Source organism: Pleurodeles waltl, chromosome 3_1 (genome assembly GCF_031143425.1).
Source record: "Pleurodeles waltl isolate 20211129_DDA chromosome 3_1, aPleWal1.hap1.20221129, whole genome shotgun sequence".
Taxonomy (NCBI): domain Eukaryota; kingdom Metazoa; phylum Chordata; class Amphibia; order Caudata; family Salamandridae; genus Pleurodeles; species Pleurodeles waltl.
The window spans coordinates 1,052,257,068-1,052,275,825 of NC_090440.1; the positions used below are offsets into that span (position 1 = coordinate 1,052,257,068).

Here is an 18,758-nt window from a genome sequence, read left to right on the forward strand (position 1 = left end):
TCTCTGTACTGCAGAGGGAGCACCAACCTTCTGGTGGCTCCAGGTTTTTGTTCCCTTGGCTCTGACTGCAAAAGGTTGTCTTCCCAATACACCTTGTGGATGACACTGACATGGCCTGCCTCTTGAAGGACAGCTTGCTGTCTCAAGTCCTCCAGTGGGACAAGTTGTTTGTTCCATACTGAATTCCTCCCTGGCAGGACCCACTGCACCCAAGAGCTCATCTGTGTCACCCTGCAACTCCTCTGGTGTAAGTTCTGCCACGGGAGTGGATTCTTCCCGCACTGGGGTTGAATCCCCACTGGAAGTTGGGGTAAGAGTGCAGATTTTAAAACAGAGCAGTTGTCTACATCTTCCTTTCTTCCTTCCTTTATGACAGTGAGGAGTTTATCCCTCCCCTTGTCAGAAAAGGAGAGCCAAAAGATAGCAGCCCACTGTCTCTGAGGGACCCTTTGTACCTTACAGGCCCTCTCCAGAGCAGTGAACCACCAGTATATGTCATCCCCCACCTTGTATACATGGACAGTGCCTAGACCCCTAGCTTACCCAAACTTAAGAGACTAGCTCCCTGACAATAAGGACAGTGTGTGCCCCTACTCAGTGAGTGGTCTTTCCTGTGGAAAGTACCAAATGACAGAGTGGCAAGGCAATTGCAAATGCTTATACCACAGCTGCACCATTGTAGTAAAGTAGCCTCTTTCTAGCATGGTTACCCCCACTTTTAGCCTGTTTGTGAGGGTTTTTGACTATGCTCACTGGGATCCTGCTAACCAGGACCCCAGTGATTATGCTCTCTCCTTTTAAACATGGTTGCTAGAACCTTTTCACCCCGCATTTGGCATACTGGTACCCCCATGTAAGTCCCTAGTATATGGTACATAGGTACCTAGGGCATTGGAGTACCAGGGGATCTGCAGCATGTATTATGCCACCCATAGGAAGCCCATCCAAAGTGTTCTGCAGGCCTGCCATTGCAGCCTGTGTGAAAGGGTGCATGCACCCTTTCACTACCAGGTCACTGTAATTCACCCCTATGGCAGACCCTCTTGCCCAGAGAGCAGGGTGCAAGTACTGTGTGTGAGTGCAACCCTGCACTAGCAGAAGTGCCCCCACGAACTCCAGCTCCATTTTAAAGGACTTTGTGAGTGCAGGGACGCCATTTTATGCGTGTACGGGACATAGGTCAATACCTATGTCCAGCTACCTAATGGTATCTCCAAACCTAGGCATGTTTGGTGTCAAACATGTCAGAATCATACCCCAATACTGTTGCAAGTATTGGAAGTATGATTCCATGCACTCTGGGGGCTCCTTAGAGGACCCCAGCATTGATACCACCAGTCTTACAGGGTTTACCGGGCAGCCCAAGCTGCTACCACCCCTCAGACAGGTTTCTGCCCTTCTGCTGCTTGATCTAGTGAAGCCCAGAAAGGCAAAACAAAGGATTTCCTTTGGGAGAGGGAGGTAACACCCTCTCCCTTTAGAAATAGGTGTGACTGGCTTGGGAGGGGTAGCCTGACCCCAAGCCACTGGCATGCTTTGAAGGGCACATTTGGTGCCCTCTGTGCATTAACCAGTGCACACCGGTTCAGGGACCCCCAGTCCATGCTCTGGCGCAAAACTAGACAATGGAAAGGAGAGTGACCACTCCCCTGTCCATTACCACCCCAGGGGTGGTGCCCAGAGCTCCTCCAGAGGGTCTGTGGGTTCTGCCATCTTGATTCCAAGGTTGGCAGGGACCTCTGGGAGCATCTGAGTGGCCAGGCCAGATAGGTGATGTCAGAGCCCCTCCTGATAGGTGGTCACCTGGCTAGGTGACCAATCCCCCTTTCAGAGCTATTTAGGGTCTCTCTCTTGGGTGGGTCCTCAGATTCGGCTTGCAAGATCCCAGCAGGATTTCTCTGCAACCTCCACTTCGACTTATGGCCACTAGAACTGCAAGTGGACCCTCCAAGAACGGACAACGCTGCAATCCATGAAGAAGCCTCTTCTGCAACTTTGTTTCCGCGGCTCCTGCTAGCTTTGCAACATTTCCCCTGATGTGCATCCTCAGAAGACAGCAACTCTTCAGCCTGCACTAGAAGAAGGAATCTCCCTTGGAGTGAAGGAGTCACTCCCCTGCATCCACAGGCATCTGCTGCAACGATGACCGGCTTCGTGGATCTCCCCTCATCTTGAGCTGCGTGGATCCTGCATCATGGGTGATGGTCCAGAGTAGTCTTCTTGGTCCTCTCTGCCACCTGTCCAACTGTGGTGGAGGTAAGCCCTTGCCTTCCCACACAGGACAGTACCTCTGTGCACCCCGTCTCTTGCAGCTGTCAAGGCTTGTTTACAGCTCCTTCAAGGGCTCTTCAGGTGACATGTAGATCCAGTCCCCAGCACTCCTTCCTCCGACGTACAGCCCTTTGCGTAGTTCTCCTGCGGCGTAGGATCCTTTTCTGTAGTGCTGCATGGGCTCCTTCTGCAACTTCTGTGTCCTCGTCCTGTTGGACCCCTGTGTGTGCTGCCTGTGTTTCTGTGGGTCCTCTGTGTCACTGAGGACCCCTTGTGACTCCCCCTTCTGGGTTGAGACCTCTTGGGCCTTGCTGGTCCCCGGCAGCACCACTTTTCCACTAACTGCGAATTTACCTTTGCCAAGGGTTGTTGGTGGAATTCCTGCACCGACACCCGTCTGCAACCTTCACTCCAGCAAGGGACATCTTCTGCATCCATCAGGAACTCCTCTCTGGCTACAGGGCTGCTGTGCTGACCTGTTCTTTCTCACCGTCGACCAACTCTTGCAAGTACAGCTGGGTGGGTAGTAGCTCCTACTCCTCCTGGACTCCACTGACACTTTTGGACTTGGTCCCCTCTCTCCACATGTCTTCTTCTCCAGGAATCCACTGCTGGTTTCTTGCAGTCCTGTTCTTTTCTTTATTTCATTCCTTTTGGGTGGTTTGGGGAAATTCCAATGATTTATTCCTGCTTTCTTGGTCGCTGGGGGTGCTGTGTTACTTACCTCTGTGGTTTTCTAGTACTCCCAGCTCCCCTCTACACATGCCACTTACCTAGGTGGGGGTCCTGTGTTCGCATTCCATTTTTTAGTATATGGTTTAGGCTCCCTATAGGGTCACTATTGTTTATTTCTATTTGCACTGTTTTCTAACCTTTTCTATGCCTATTACTGGTTACTAGTGTATATATTTAGTGTAATACTTACCTCCTATTGGAGGGTTGCCCTTGTAGAATTTTGTGGTATTGTGTTCCAAAAATATAGTACCTTTATTTTTGTACAACTGAGTGTTTTCTTTCATGTGTGTAATTGCTATGCGACTACAGTGGTACTGTATGAGCCTTGCATGTCTCCTAGATAAGCCTTGGCTGCTCTTCCACAGCTACCTCTAGAAAGCCTGGCTTCTAGACACTGCCTACAGTTCACTAAGAGGGGATACCTGGACCTAGTATAAGGTGAAGTACTCTAGGAACCCATGACACACCAGGCCAGCTTCCTGTATTAGTGGTGCAGCGGTGGGATAATCACTTGCAATTGCCTTACCACTCTGTCACTTGGTACTTTACACAGAAAAGACCACTTACCTAGCTTATACAGAGTATCAGGGAAACAGTCTCTGGGGTTTAAGTAAGAGAAGGATTTAGGCATAGCCCTTACTCCAAACTTCTTTTAGGGGACTTAGATAGAGTAGATAGGGATCATACACCACTCTAGATAGCTGACATGTCTTTCCCAGAGCACACAACTCAGGTCATGGAGTCTCCTTATAAAGAAACGACCTTCCAAGTGCTTAGGGAGCTGTGTGCAGAGAGAAAGCTGAAGACTGGGAGAAATCCCAAAAAGACTGCTTCGGGTCCTGCTCATCCAGGATGACCAGGAACATGCTGGTAGCCAGGAGGAGGAGCAGGATGAAGTAGACTCTGACCTCCCAGTGCTAGAAAAAGAGAACTTAGCCACTGAGGGTGGATCACGACACACCCATGGAGAATCAGGCCAAACCTAGGTGCACCCACAGTCCTACTAGGAGCACTGTCAATAGTGTAAAGGGGGGCCATAACAGTAGGTCCACCTTTGTCCCTAGAGGGTTGGTTCAGAGGGTGCCCCAGAATAGGAACCTCCTCTGACAACACTCACATCTCCTCAGTATCTTAGGGGACCCACTGCACAACTCCAGGGGAAGATTCTCTACTTAGGGAACTCAGACAACTGAGACTGGAGGAGGCCAAGCTGAGGCTGCAGCAGTAACAGCTACCCCTAGACAGGGAGGCCTTGGCAGTGGAGAGAGAAAGGCATGGGTTGGGGTTAGTACCCCATGGTGGCAGCAGCAACTTAGGTTTCAGGGAACCTAGGGACAGGGAGGACTCTCTTGATTCCAGAGACCTAAGTAAGGTAGTTCCCTCCTGCAAGGTGGGGAATGACATTCACAAGTAGTTCTCTGCTCTGAACAGGGCCTGTAAGGTACAGAGGGTCCCCCAAAGACAGTGGGCTGCTATCCTCTGGCTCTCCTTCTCTGACAAGGGGAATGATAGACTCCTTACTGTCATGGAGGAAGATGCTGATAATCACACAGTTTTAAAGTCTTCTCTTTTGGATGGGTTTGGTCTCACCACTGAACAGTACAGAGTCAAGCTCAGGGAGACCTGGAAAGAGTCCTCCCAGGAGTGGGTGGGTTTTGTGGATTGCTCTGTGAAGGCTTTGGAAGGCTGGTAACATGGTAGCAGTCAGTGACTATGAGGGTTTGTATAACCTAATTCTGAGAGAGCATATCTTGGATAAGTGTGCGTCTGATTTGTTACACCAGTCCTTTGTTGACTCAGATTTGACATCTCCCCAAGAATTGGGAAAGAAGGGAGACAAATGGGTCAGAACAAGGGTGAGCAGAAAGGCTCATACAGGGGGTGACAGCAAAAAGAAGGATACAGGTAACTATCGGGACAAGAGTGGGGGGAAAAAGACAAACAAAAAGATTCCTCCTTAAGCCCATAAAACTCTTCTGTGGTGGGTCTATGTCCACTTCTTCTCCCTCTAAAAACAAGAACATTGGTTACATATGTAGGCAAACAGGCCACGGGGCAGGTGTGTCATGACCACACAAACTTGCCAAGTCAAATCAAAGAAGTGCATGAGAAAAGCAAAGAGACATCCTCAGTGGAGACAGCAAAGCCCAAACTGGAAGAAGGTTTGCAGAGTAATCTTGCGCTTATTTCAAAGGAAGAATCAAGAAGAGAAGATCCAAGATGGCCGCTGTGAGTCCTGAAGGTTAGTTACAGTTCTAGTCTTGCAATCGGTTGGTTGCTAGGTTACGAGCTCTCCAGCTGGAAGCCTTGCACTTCAACTGAGGTCTGACAGGAATCAGCTGTGTGGAGAGAGAGCGCGCTTCAGAACAGAAACTCCTGTGAGGTAAAATTACATTTGAAGATTATATTACAGAAAACGGATAAATGTTGTCAAGGTTTATTCGAAGAGTTTGATAGTAGACCGTTCCCGTGGAAGTCGGCAAGGCTACAGAGTTAATGTATGAATTAACCTTATGTTTACAAGGTTCTTGTTTAAGATATTAAAGTCAAAGAAAAAACGAACTTTAAAAGAGCAAGTATCTACAAATGTCAAGGTTATAAACAAAGGCCAAGTTTAAAGGAGAAACGAACTGTTAACTAATAAGCATTTACAAATTCAATGGTAATAAACCAAAATAGAGTTTAAAAGAGAAACGAACTTGAATAAACAACCATTTACAACTACAAGTTATCAACAGATGTCGAAGTAAGGAAGGAGAAACTAACTGTAATAAACAAGCATTTACAAATACAAGTTATCAACAAATGTCGAAGTAAGAAAGGAGAAACGAACTTTAATAAACAAGCATTTACAAATACAAGTATTGACAGAAGTCACAATAAGACAGGAGATTGAAGCTGATTTGAAGAACGCATTATCACCAACTATATATATATATATATAGCAACATAAAACCAATCTCTAACAAAGGTTGAGAAGTTCTTCCAGAATCAGTAATAAGCATTTTTTTAAGAAGAGCTATCATTTATAGAGAGAAGCAAGGCTACAGAGAACTCAGGGTGAGTGAAGAAATAATAGAATTAAAGAGAATTAAGTGTTGAGAGTAGAAAGTGAAAAACTGATGTTGTATGTCCCTAGTAATTGCGACTGTGACTCTTGCAGGTGCTGTATCCAATCTTAGATGTGAAGAGGCAGACTGAGTACTGGCGTTTATCATCTCTGTGGCAGTCTCTCTACCATCCCATTCCCCTTTCCCCCTCCGGGGTACTCAGCACGAAGGATTAATATTAGTTGTGAGTAGCTCGGGTCGGGACTGAGGAGTTATCTTCTGCTTCTGAGGAAATCGAATTGAAGTATCCTGACAAGGTGAGAGCACTTGCCCTAAAAATAGCACCAAACCTGCTACCACTACTACTACCCCCACTACCACTAGTAACCCTAGCACCCCTAGTAGTAGCAACAACAGTGGTAGCAACAGTCAGCCCAAAAGTCTAGTTAGGTTCACCTTTAGGTTTGTAATGGGATCTGGTGTAGATATGGAGACCTATAAGGCAACTTCTCTTCTCACAGGGTGGCACTGGTCTTTCCACCCTAGCTGCTTGTCCCCTTAACATGGATAAGTACAAGCAGCACATCCTGATAAATGGTGTTGAGGCTGAAGCCTAAAGGGACACAGGTGCCAGTGTCACCATAGTATCTGAACAAACTAGTGTCAACTAAACAACACCTACTTGGTCACATGTACCAAGTCACTGATGTGAATTATATTACTCACTGCCTCCCCTTAGCTATGGTAGACTTTTGCTGGGTTGGGTTTACTGGCCCTAAACAGGTAGTAGTCTCTTCTAACCTACTTGTTGAGTGCCTCCTAGGTAATGACCTGGAGGCCTCAGATTGGGCTGAAGTAGAGTTGATTGCCCATGTAGCTATGCTGGGCATCCCCAAACATTTGCTCACTTCAGCCTCAAAACAGGCTAAAGAGCAAAGTAGGGAAGGGGCCCTGGAGCCTGAAATAGTGGCCGAGGACACTCCTAAAAACTCAGACAGGCAGGATACAAGATTACCTCCTGTCCACACTCTCACTCAGGATCCTACTCCTCCGAGGCAGGAAACCACCCCCAGGTTGGAACCTTTACCACAGGAGCCAAAAGCTACCACAGCTGAGCTCCCAGGGGTAAAAGGATCTCTCTGGAAGGAACCTAAGATAGATCAGCAAACCTGCCCTATCTTAGAAAACTTGGATCAGCCCTTTGGCCCTTCTATGGAAACTTTGTTGCAGCAACCCTGCACCACCCCTGACACCTTAGGACTGCAGACCTGTCCTTCTGTAGAGCCTTTGGAACAGCAACCCTATCCTGCTCTACCCTGGGTCGGACAGCAACCATGTCCTCCCTTAGAGCCTTTAGGACCCTTATTTTCTCCTGCTCTAGCCCTGCTAAGACAGCACCCCTGTCTAGCTTTACATCCCTTAGGACATTAACCCTGTCCTGACTTAGAGCCCAAGGGACAGTCATCCTGCCCTACTCTATCACTTTTTTCACAACTTAATCATAGGGAATCTCAAGGCCCACAGTTTAAATATACTTCAGGGAAACGTTACCACACAGGGTGGTCGCCCTCCCCTCAGGGAAGGGGCCACATCATGGATGATAATGGGAGTAACCACTATACTGCAAAGCTACTTTCCAATTATCACCACTTAGACAATAAAGTCTCAACTGGCCAAGGTTAGCCTTATTGTCCTCCCTTGGGGCGGGGGGAGTTTATGTAGAAAAGTAGCCTCTTTTGAGCCTGGTTACCCCCAGGTTATGCCTGTTTTTCAGTGTGTTTGACTGTATTCACTGGGATCATGCTAACCAGGACCCTAGTGATTATGCTCTCTCCTTTTAAACATGGTTGCTCAAACCTTTTCCACCCCACATTTGGCATACTGGTACCCCCATGTAAGTCCCTAGTATGTGGTACATAGGTACCAAGGGCATTGGGGTACCAGGGGATCCCTATGGGCTGCACATGTATTATGCCACCCATAGGGAGCCCATGCAAAGTGTTCTGCAGGCCTGCCACTGCAGCCTGTGTGAAAGGGTGCATGCACCTTTTCACTACCAGGTCACTGCACTAAGTCACCCCTATGGCACACCCTACCAGCTCAGAGGGCAGGGTGAAAGTACCTGTGTGTGAGGGCACCCATGCACTAGCAGAGGTGCCCCCACAAACTCCAGCTTTATTTTCCTGGACATCGGGGACGCCATTTCATGTGTGTACTGGACATAGATCACTGTCTATGTCCAGCTACATAATGGTAACTCCCAGCCTAGGCATGTTTGTTATTAAATATGTCGGAATCATACCCCAATACTGTTGTAAGTATTGAAAGTATGATTCCATGCACTCTGGGGGCTCCTTAGAGGACCCCCAGCATTGCTACCACCAGTCTTACAGGGTTTTACAGGCAGCACAAGCTGCTGCTGCCACCCCTCAGACAGGTTCCTACCCTCCTGCTGCTTGATCTGATGAAGCCCAGGAAGGCAGAACAAAGGATTTCCTTTGGGAGAGGGAGGTAACACCCTCTCCCCTTGCAAATAGGTGTGACTGGCTTGGGAGGGGTAGCCTGACCCCAAGCCACTGGTATGCTTTGAAGGGAGGCACCTTGGCTTGGGTAGGCTACTCCTCCCAAGCCATGCAACACCTATTTCCAAAGGGAGAGGGTGTTACCTCCCTCTCCCAAAGGAAATCCTATGTTCTGCCTTCCTGGGCTTGAGCTTTTCAAACAGCAGGAGGGCAGAAACCTGTCTGAGGGGTAGCACAGCTTGGGCTGCCCGTAGTACCCCAGAAGGCTGGCAACAGTATGGGGGTATAATTCCAACATGTTTGATACCCAACATGCCTAAGTTTGGAATTACCATTATGGAGATGGACATAGGTAGCGGCCTATGTCCAGTACACGTGTAAAATGGTGTCCCCGCACCTATGAAGTCCATGAAAATTGAGTTGGAGTTCGTGGGGGCACCACTGCTCAAGCAGGGGTGCCCTCACACACAGTTACTTGCACCAGCCCTCTGAGCTAGGAGGGCCTACCATAGGGGTGACTTACAATGAGCTGTAGTGATAAGGGTGAATACACCCTTTCATACAGACTGCAGTGGCAGACCTGCAGATACACTTTGCATGGGCTTCCCTTGGGTGGCATAATACATGCTGCAGGCAATGGGGAACCCCTGGTGCCCCAATGCCCTAGGAACCTGTGGTCCAAACAACCACATTTAAAAGGGAGAGAGCACAGTCACTGGGGTCCTGGTTAGCAGGATCCCAGTGAACACTATTAAACACACTGACAACAGGCAAAAAGTGGGGGTAACCATGCCAAACAAAGGGTACTTTCCTACACTAGATATCTGCCAGGCAGCAACGTGGGTATCCCTGCAAATATTTACATAGCATCACTGCCTGGAAAGTGATGTCCGCAGAGACGGCTACATTGGTCATTCGGTCCTGCAGGACTTTCTAGTATGATCTTGGTTCACAGCCCGCCACTGAGGATGCACTGCTTGGGTATCTATTCTAAGGTAAGGAATCTGCAACTAGAAGTCTCTATCAGATGAACAAGTTACTTGGATTCGGTAACGATTTATCTGGTAGAGACATATTCTAGTTGCAGATTCCTTACCGACCCACCCATCCTCCTCGCTTGCAAACTAATTTCTAGGGACAGGGATTCACCATTCAGAGTCTTACCTCTGGCGCACCATTTTCAGTGTTCTTCATGGCTCCACGCTTTGGCGTGGACAGTCGTGAAAAGAAACTGATGTCACAGCGCAGATGCAGCTTCTATATACAACTCTCGACGTCATCACGACGATCATAACGCAAATGACTCCCATGTAGTCGACCGATACCACCTGATGATGCTCAAGTGTATCTTCATGGCTCCACGCTTTGTTGTGGACAGTCGTGAAAAGAAACTGATGTCACAGCGCAGATGCAGCTTCTATATACGACTCTCGACGTCATCACGGCGATCATAACGCAAATGACTCCTGTGTAGTCGACCGACACCACCTGATGACCCTCAAGGGTAGTGCTTGAATAAAAATTCCAGATCCAGTCTGATGGATGAGGGAAATTCTAAGGTAAGGAAACTGCATCTAGAATATGTCTCTACCAGATAAATCGTTACCGAAGGTAAGTAACTTGTTCATCCGGTAGAGAATCTTCCTAGCTGCAGATTCCCTACCCTAGAATATTCCCCAAGCATCAGAAAAAACTTTTGGTGAGCAGTACCCCTGGATGCTGTTAGATGGCGTTGTTGCGCTCTGAGTGGTGTAATATGTGCCTGAAGTGACGTGAGCGATGCCTGTATAGGCGCCACCCCAGCGCTCTGATGTCAATTTCTTTCACTACTTTCCACACCAGAAGGGTGGAGGCATGAAGAACACTTAACACTGTTATGCAAGTCTCTGGTCCTTATATGGATTAATCCTTAACTCTATAATCCTGTCGCAGAGCCGGAAGGATGGGTGGGTCGGCCTGGTCACTCCTGTTAGGGGTCTCGTTCGCTATGGTTGTACGAAGGGCACCTGAGGTCCTAAACCTTTAGCTACTCTCGTGGCAGTCAGGACAAATGTCTTGACGGAGGAGCTTCAGCCCAGAGTCACCCCGACAGAACCTCTTCTCCCTTAGCCCCTTGCTGATGTCCTGTTCGGGGCCTGGGCCAAGCCCAGCACAGGGGCGCCTGTGCTCAGGATAGTTTCCCAACTCCTTTGCCCAACTTCTGGGGACCCAGCTTTTCTTACACAGCACTCCCACCCCAACCCCCCCTCTCCTTCCTGGGGCCCCTCGTTGGCCTGGCCTCTATTTCCAAACTCAACCCTTGTGCATTCCCTACCACACTACTGGATAGGAAGTCCAAGAGGATGAACACCTTTGGCAAGAGGATGTTCTCTTCTTCCAGCCGTGCACTGCGGTTGATGAACACCATGTGCCTTTTGGGCTAATACACTTGGTTTGGGATTTGGTTGCACATTTGTTGCCCATTGTCTCAAAGGAGGCCGGATCCATATTGTCACTGGCTATTGCAGATGGCAGAGACACATCGAAGTTCACCATTCATTAGAAACTGGAAATGACTGACTCACTAGGCAGAGCAAGTGTGTCATCAGTGGCACTCAGACACCACTCCTGGCAGAAATCGACTGCCTTTTTGGGGAATGTCCAGGCATCCTTATGGATCTGCCCTTTGATGGCATCTGTTTCTTCAGAGACAAGGCAGACTTAGCGCTGGAGCGCTTTAAGGACAGCTGAGCCACTGCCGGAGTCTTGGGCCTTTCCATGGCCCCATTCTCCATTTCGCCACTTCCATGACTATGGTAGCGGCTACCAACTGCATCCATTCCTGCCCAGCCACCAAGGCCAACAGACTTCCCAGACCTTTTGCTGCCACAGATGCAGCTCCCATAAGCCTTGTGGTGCAACCAGCCAGAGGTCAATCCAGTCCACCATCCATCCTCCCAGCAGACACAGCCTCAAAACCACTTTAGTTTGCCATTGTACCATCATGGGCACCTAGTTGGTGGCAAAATACATCACCACCTGCCCCACTGCCCCACTGGCAGTTCATAACATCAGACAAGTGGGTACTTTAGATTGTTCAGCAGGGTTACTCCACCCCCTTTCTAAAAAAAACCCCACCCATGCCACCATCCTCAGACCGGCTGATGGAGGACCCCCCTCTCCCTGATCTGTCACGAACTGCAGGCTCTTTTGGCCAAAGGAGCCATCAAGATGGTCCCTGCATCATAAGTAGGTTGTGGTTGCTATTCCCACTACTTTCTGTCGCCCAAAAAGGGGGGATGCCTCTACCCTATTTTCAACCTTTGCCCTCTCAATCGCTTCCTCAAGAAGTAGAAATTCAAGATGCTTAGGTTGGCTCAGGTTCTATCTGCTCTAGACCTGCAGACTCAATGTTTGCCCTAGACTTGCATGACGCCTATTACCATATTACCATCCTGCCTGCCCATAGTTGGTACATGCAGTTCATGGTGGGCCATGAGCAGTATAAGTTTGCTGTCCTCCATTTTGGCCTTACTAGCACCCCTCGGCGTTCATCAAGGTGATGGCGGTGGTTATAGCACACCTGTGGAGGTTGGGAGTTCCAGTCTTCCCCTGACTTGACGACTGGCTGTTGAAGGCAAGCCTGCCCTATGCAGCCGTCTCCCACCCCCAGACTACAGCGCTCCTCCTTCATTTGCTGGGGTTCATTATAAACATGCTGAAGGTCACACTTAATTCCCTCTCAGATGCTCCCTTTCATAGGAGTTGCTCTGGATACATTACAGTTTCGGGCCTGTTCTCCAAAATAGCAAGTACAGAATATTTGGTCTATGATTCTGGTGTTTCAGCCTCCACCCTGGATTTCAAATAGACTGACTCTGATGCTGCTGGGTCTCACGGCCTTCTGCATCCTGCAAGTAACATATGCCCTCAGCATATGCGGGCTCTGCAGTGGGACCTGAAGTCTCAATGGGTACAGCATCAGGGTAATTTCTTCGACATGGTCCAGATCATGTGGGGAACTGCAAAGGACCTGCAGTGGTGATTAACAAACTACGATCTAGTCAGTGACAGACCTTTTTCCCTTCCACCAACCAGAGCAGACTGTAGTGACAGATGTGTCACTCCTGGGCTGGGGTGCCCATTTGGGGGTGGTGGAGATTATTGAACTCTAGTATCTGGCAGAGACTCAGCTCCCCATCGACTTGCTGGAGCTGAGAGCAATCTGACTGGCATTGAAAGCCTTTCTTCCTTTTATCAAGGGAAAGCAAGTTCAGGTGTTCACAGAAAAAAATGCGTTGTGCCATTGCAAGAAACAGGGCATAGTAAGGACGCGAATCCTGTGTCATGAGGCCCTGCATCTCTAGATATGGCTGGAACATCAAGGCATTTCCCTAGTGGTTCAACATCTGGCGTGATCTCTGAATGCCAGAGAGGACAAACTCAGCTGCTGATGCCTAGTGAATGATGAATGGCATGTCCATCCAGAGCTGGTCCAAGGTCTCTTCAGAGATTGGGGAGAACCTTGGCTACATCTATTCTCCACCGCGAGAACACACAGTGCCAGTACTTATGTGTGCTGGAGTTTCCAAAGCAACTCTTACTCAAAGATTAATTTCGCCTTGAGTGGAGCTCTAGCCTCCTGTACAGCTTTCCACCGATACCACTCCTGCCCAGAGTTCCCATGAAGATTGGAAATGACCGGGCCCAAATCATTCCAATGGCTCTGAATTGGGCACAGTGAGTATGGTATCCCAAACTCCAGAGCATGAGCATAGGTCCTCTGATTTGTCTCCCTCTTTTGGAGGATCTACTGTCTTGGTAGCAGTGCGGGGCCCTCCACCCGAACCTGTGCACTCTCCCCCTTCAAGCGTGGTGATTGAGCTGCAACAGTTGACCATTTTTTACCTTCCTCATGAAGTCCGTGATGTCATTCTAGAAGCCAGGTGTTCTTCAACAAAGACAGTATACACCTGCCATTGGGGCAAATTTGTGGCTTGTTGTGCTTCCAAACAGCTTTTTCTCCTTTCTGCACCCTTATCCGAGGTTCAGATCTTTATATCTTCAGCCTGGCAAAGCTTTGCTCTGGGCACAGTTAAAGGGTATATTTCAGACATAGAATTATTTTGGTTGCCAGATCAGCCTCCCTGTTTAAATCGCCAGTTATGACTCGTTTTCTCGAAGGACTCCAGCATAAGTTCCCTCCAAAACACTTCATCATGCCCCAATCAGACCTGTACCTAATTCTAACTTTTTTGATGTGTGCACCCTTTAAACCTTAGCACAATTACCTCATTAATTTGCTGACCATAAAAACATGGTTTACATCGGCCAGGAGAGTTAATGAATTGCCAGCACTTTCTGTGCGCCATCCTTATATCGTTCTCTACCCAAACAGACTGGTTTTAAAAACATGTGCCTTTTTCCTACCAAAATGTGTATCCCCTTTTCACATAGGCCAGCCCATCACACTGTTTACCTTGTTTCTACACCTCACCCCTCCAAAGAGGAGGAGAGTCTCCACCGCCTAGACTCAAAAAGTACATTGTCGCTCTACATTGATTGGACTAGAGAGTTCCGAGTGGATGATCATCTCTTCATTGGGTTTGCTGGCACAAAGAAAGGAAAGGTCATGAAGAAACAGCCCATCTCATGATGGATAGTGCTCTGAAATAAAATTTGCTACACATTAGCCAAGAAGCAGCCCTCTGAGAACTTGCTCACTCATTCTACCAGAGCTAAGGCTGCACTCACTGTGTTATCTATCGGAACCCCTCTCCTGGACATCTTCAGGCGGCAACGTGGTCTTCTCTGCACACATTTACCAAGCACTAATGCTTGGACAGTCTTGTCCATCGTAATGAGCGCTTTGCCCGTTTGGTCCTCCAGGACTTCCTGGTCTAAATCTGTTTGCAGACCCACCTTTGGAGAGCTATTTCTTGGGTATCTATTCTAAGGTAAGGAATCTATAAGTCTCTTATAAGACTGTCTAGCCACAGATTCCTTACCAACCCTCCCATCCGCCCCACTCTGCGAACGGATTTCTCCACATATGGTAACTCTTATGAAGTCCTTAGTGTCTGCACACTTGTACATCAGCTATCTTCATGGCTCTGCACTTCTGGTATGGAAAGGTTGCGAAAAGTGACCTTTGTCAGCATGCTGGGGTTGCTCCTATAGGCATTGTGCACATCACTCCCAACACAGCTGAATGATGCCACTTACTAGCAAGCAGAGGTGCTGTCTGACTTCAGGGGATTATTCTAAGGCAAGGAATCTGTAGCTTAATAGCGTCCCTACCAGATAAAGCATTACCAAAAGTAAGTAACTTGTTCTTTGTGAATGTGAAAATAATGGCACAGAATTTCTAAATGAGCACTAACTAAATAAACCAAATCAATCTAAATAAGAGAAAATCACCAGGTTGTAGTAAAACAAATCTTGTGACCGGCAGTGACAAGACTGTCACCTTCATGCCATTTGTAAATCTCGATTCACATCAAAGCAGACTCCTGTCCAGTGGTAATCTACCTCTGGCTAGTGTATTTATTCCTGTACACTGAGGAGCAGAAGGCACCGACCAAAATTAGACACACAACCTCCTAGAAAAAAAACATCTTAATTCAGAAAAATCTGTATCTGTGTGTAGGCCACCCTCCCAAAACACAATATTTTTATGCGGACAAATTCAACACCAATATCTCAAGATCTCAGAATTTGACCAGTCTGATATGCAACTCAACCAAAAAATAAAACTCCTAACTTCTTTGACACAAAACATAAATAAGAATAGTACATCAAAGTACACAGTGAGCAAACCAGCAAGTGAACCCAAAATCAACAACGTATAGCCAAAACCATCACACACAGCATAACAGTCCATCACCCAGCACATATCTCCACACTTCAATAACGTACCAGAACACTCTGTCACCAGAATCATACCTCACTATTCATACTTATAGTCCGTTTTGCTCAGGAGCAACCCTGCAAGTCAGGAGCTTGGCAAAATCTGGCAGGAAAATCCCGACACTAGGGATGGGGCAAAACGAGAAATTTTCAAAAGCAGAAAACAAGTGCGCATAACTCACAACCAACCTCTGGTACAACGAATTTGTGGGTTTGGGGACCACTCATTTTAACACTCGGGAACTTTACCTCAACAGAACACACCCGATTTGATTAATATGAATTTCATGATGGTATATGTCCTCAAGGTAAGGAACTTCCCAACACATCAGAAATACAGTCAATTAAGTAAAATATGTTCTTCTTGGCATACTTTGATAACAAGCTCAAGCTCAACATTGCATTTGAAGGAAGGAATACTCACAGATCCCCCAAATATTACATGAACATTGTTCGGCAAGGCATAATAGAGGTTATCGCATGTCTGCTTTATTTCCTTTGACTTATTCTTGAAGTGTGCAGGTATATGGGCTACTTTAATGATGTAATATTTTTAAGTGTATGGTCAGTTTGCTCACAGTTCCTAATATAAAAGAAGATGGGTTGGTTAATTTTGTAGGTAGACTGTTTTCTTCATGTACGCATTCTGGGCATTTTGGTACTTTTTACTGTAAATATCTTGAATTGATGTTTGCCTGGCTTGAGGTGTTTACGATATTCGAAGAGTTATTTTGTATTCCTTTCATCCGCAGGAGTGCCGGAAGAATGAAATGCTACTGTCGAAGCTGAAATCCAGATCTTCGTGAAGAAGTGCTGCCGTCAAATAGCTCACCTCCACCAACAGGAGGCTACTGCCTGCTCTAAAGACGATCTGGTCGTCCTGGTCAGCGGAGATACTTTAATATACATCTAACTCGGGTGACGTGTGTGGCGGATGCTCCGTTCCCCCAAACCATCCACCATCGTCCTCTGTCAGCTCCACGCCGTAAAGAACATTCAAAGCACCAGGGCCAATGGCGTTTTCTCGCAAAGCACATGCTCTTGTTCTGTGACATTTACTGAAAGCTGTACTGCGTGAGCGACAATACTAACAGAAAAGGAGTAGTTTGACGCTCTCTTCAAGTGAGAGATAATCTCTCGTTCGAAGAGGAAGCGTGTGCATTTTCTGTGTGAGAATGCACGCTAGACCCAGGTGTGATTCACTGTAGGATTGATGAAATATTCAAAGGGAGAAAGAAAACGCGTCGCTTGACAGAAGTGGGCCTTTGTTTGCACACAATGATGAATACTTTTTAATTGCAACAATTTGAAACTACATTGTGCCTAAGAAACGGGGGGAGGGGTGTATTTGTCTGGAGCTGTGATTGGGATTGCATCTTGACAAACGCCTTAAAATAGGCCCCTTGCCATAAAATACGTAAACAGCCATCACAAACTATGAAATCTTTTATATTTGGAGAATACAGTTATTACCCATAAAAGGAGAATAATTGTGTGTGAATTATTAAAAAGGAAGCTCTTTAGTCTATCTCATGACTTGTATTCATGATGTGATTATGCAATATTTTGTTCAATGCGTTTTTCACCCCAGCAGCGCCTAATAGTGCTGTGCAGCGTGAGACATCTTTGTGCCAGTTCTCCTAATGTCAGGGCTGGAAATTACTTTATTGTGTAGCGTAATTTCACAAACGTGGAAAGTTTGCATGTTTAAAATAATATTGGCCGTTGTTTTTTGTTGTTATTTTTGTGTGTGTAAGTTGTCACTTTTCTCGAAAGCAGGGAGCAGCATTCTGAGTGGTGATGGATTTAGCAGTATCTTCTCTAGCTCCCTTCTGGGTGCGTTTAAGTTGTTCCAGAAGTGAAATGTGATGCCCTTCATGTATGTTTCCTATTTGGAACCAATAATGTCAAGTATCACCAATTTACATATAAGGCATGATTATTAATATATGCCTTCTCCGCAAGACATTTAGTTGCATTGTAGTCCGTTGGCGGGAGGGTGCGCAGTTCTTTAAACCTTTGCTCCTGTTTTAGTTTCTGAGACCAGCAGTGTACTCTCACGAACTATGCTCATTTCTCTATGGCATTTGGCTTGTGCACATTCAAATGATGTAATAGAGCTTTCTTCACCCGATCTAAGAATTTCTCACAGAATAAGGGCACTGTTCCATAAATCATTGTGTCCGTTTTGTAAGTCTGGGGGCTGAGCAAACCATGGTCGAGTAATATGTAATTCATTCATTCATTCATTTGTAGTGAGGTATTGAGAGCTTGCTCTTTTAAAGACGATGAAGAGGCTGCGAGCTTCACGTGACTTCCGTTGGCCTGGGACACCAGCGTTCCATTGTTACGTTTGTGCCAGTCCTGCTAATTGGTGCATTCTGTCTTCTGTGGGTGCAATGTGCTAATAGGCCTGACCTCAGCGGGTGGCTGTAATGCTGTTGCATTAGGGTTTGATCATCAGCTTTACAATATCTGCCTGCACTTGTAACAATAAATTGTCTAGAATTGAATACAAAAGATTTTTTAACCAATAAAGTTTGTCCCTGTGTAGTTATACTCGAGTTTATTCCAGTGTCATGTAAGTGCCCGTGTCATAGCACATTACATAAGTTGTTTAGCCGTATACTTATTACTTCTAGCGTTTTATTTGCTTTTGCAACAAATGTGTCAATTTTCGGCGGTAGGGTCAGGCTACTCAGCCCAAGGTTCATTGCCCTGATACCCATTACAGCAGACATGAGTGCCTATATAGATCATCAGTTAGTGAGGTGAACACCCTGTTAAATAATGTTGGATATTGTACGCTACAGAAGAGGTACCTCGAAATTCCGCTACCATTTAATCATATTACATTTTGAACTTTAGTCAGCTTTAATTTTCTTCTGTATACTTAGCTTATACCCTTTGCATATGAACAAATTATAAACTTCCACCTAGGTTCTGTTGTGGAACACCATTTTCTTGTAGGTTTTGTGATAATTACTTTATTGTTCAAATGGATTTATTGCATGCTTCTTGTCAGAAAATTCCCATGCAATAAAGTGTTTAAAACATGAAAATCTGTGGCAGTTGTGTCTTGTTTACTGCAACTCAGACACTCGGTTAATATAAATATTAATGACGTTATTGATTAAAAAAAGCTGTCTGTTCTGTTATATTTTTTTTGTGAATCACGCTTTTGGTAACTATTTTTCTTTAATCATATTGTTGAATGCCATTGGCATAGAAGTAGTTGGTTAAGATTTGGTCTTAAATTGCAGTCAGTTTGTAATTAACTCCTTTGTGATAT

The 18,758-nt window shown here is 46.5% G+C and overlaps 1 protein-coding gene across 2 annotated transcripts in view; it reads left to right on the plus strand.

Annotated features, from left to right (window-relative positions):
- The window catches only part of CCDC93 (coiled-coil domain containing 93), a 1,008,240-nt gene extending 989,712 nt beyond the window's left edge, over positions 1-18,528 (plus strand). For both annotated transcript variants that reach the window (XM_069224342.1, XM_069224343.1), the window contains exon 23: positions 16,219-18,528. In XM_069224342.1, the coding sequence (XP_069080443.1) occupies positions 16,219-16,272 (54 nt within the window). In that variant the 3' untranslated portion in view covers positions 16,273-18,528. The remainder of the gene's footprint in view (positions 1-16,218) is intronic.
- The last annotated feature ends 230 nt before the right edge of the window (positions 18,529-18,758 follow it).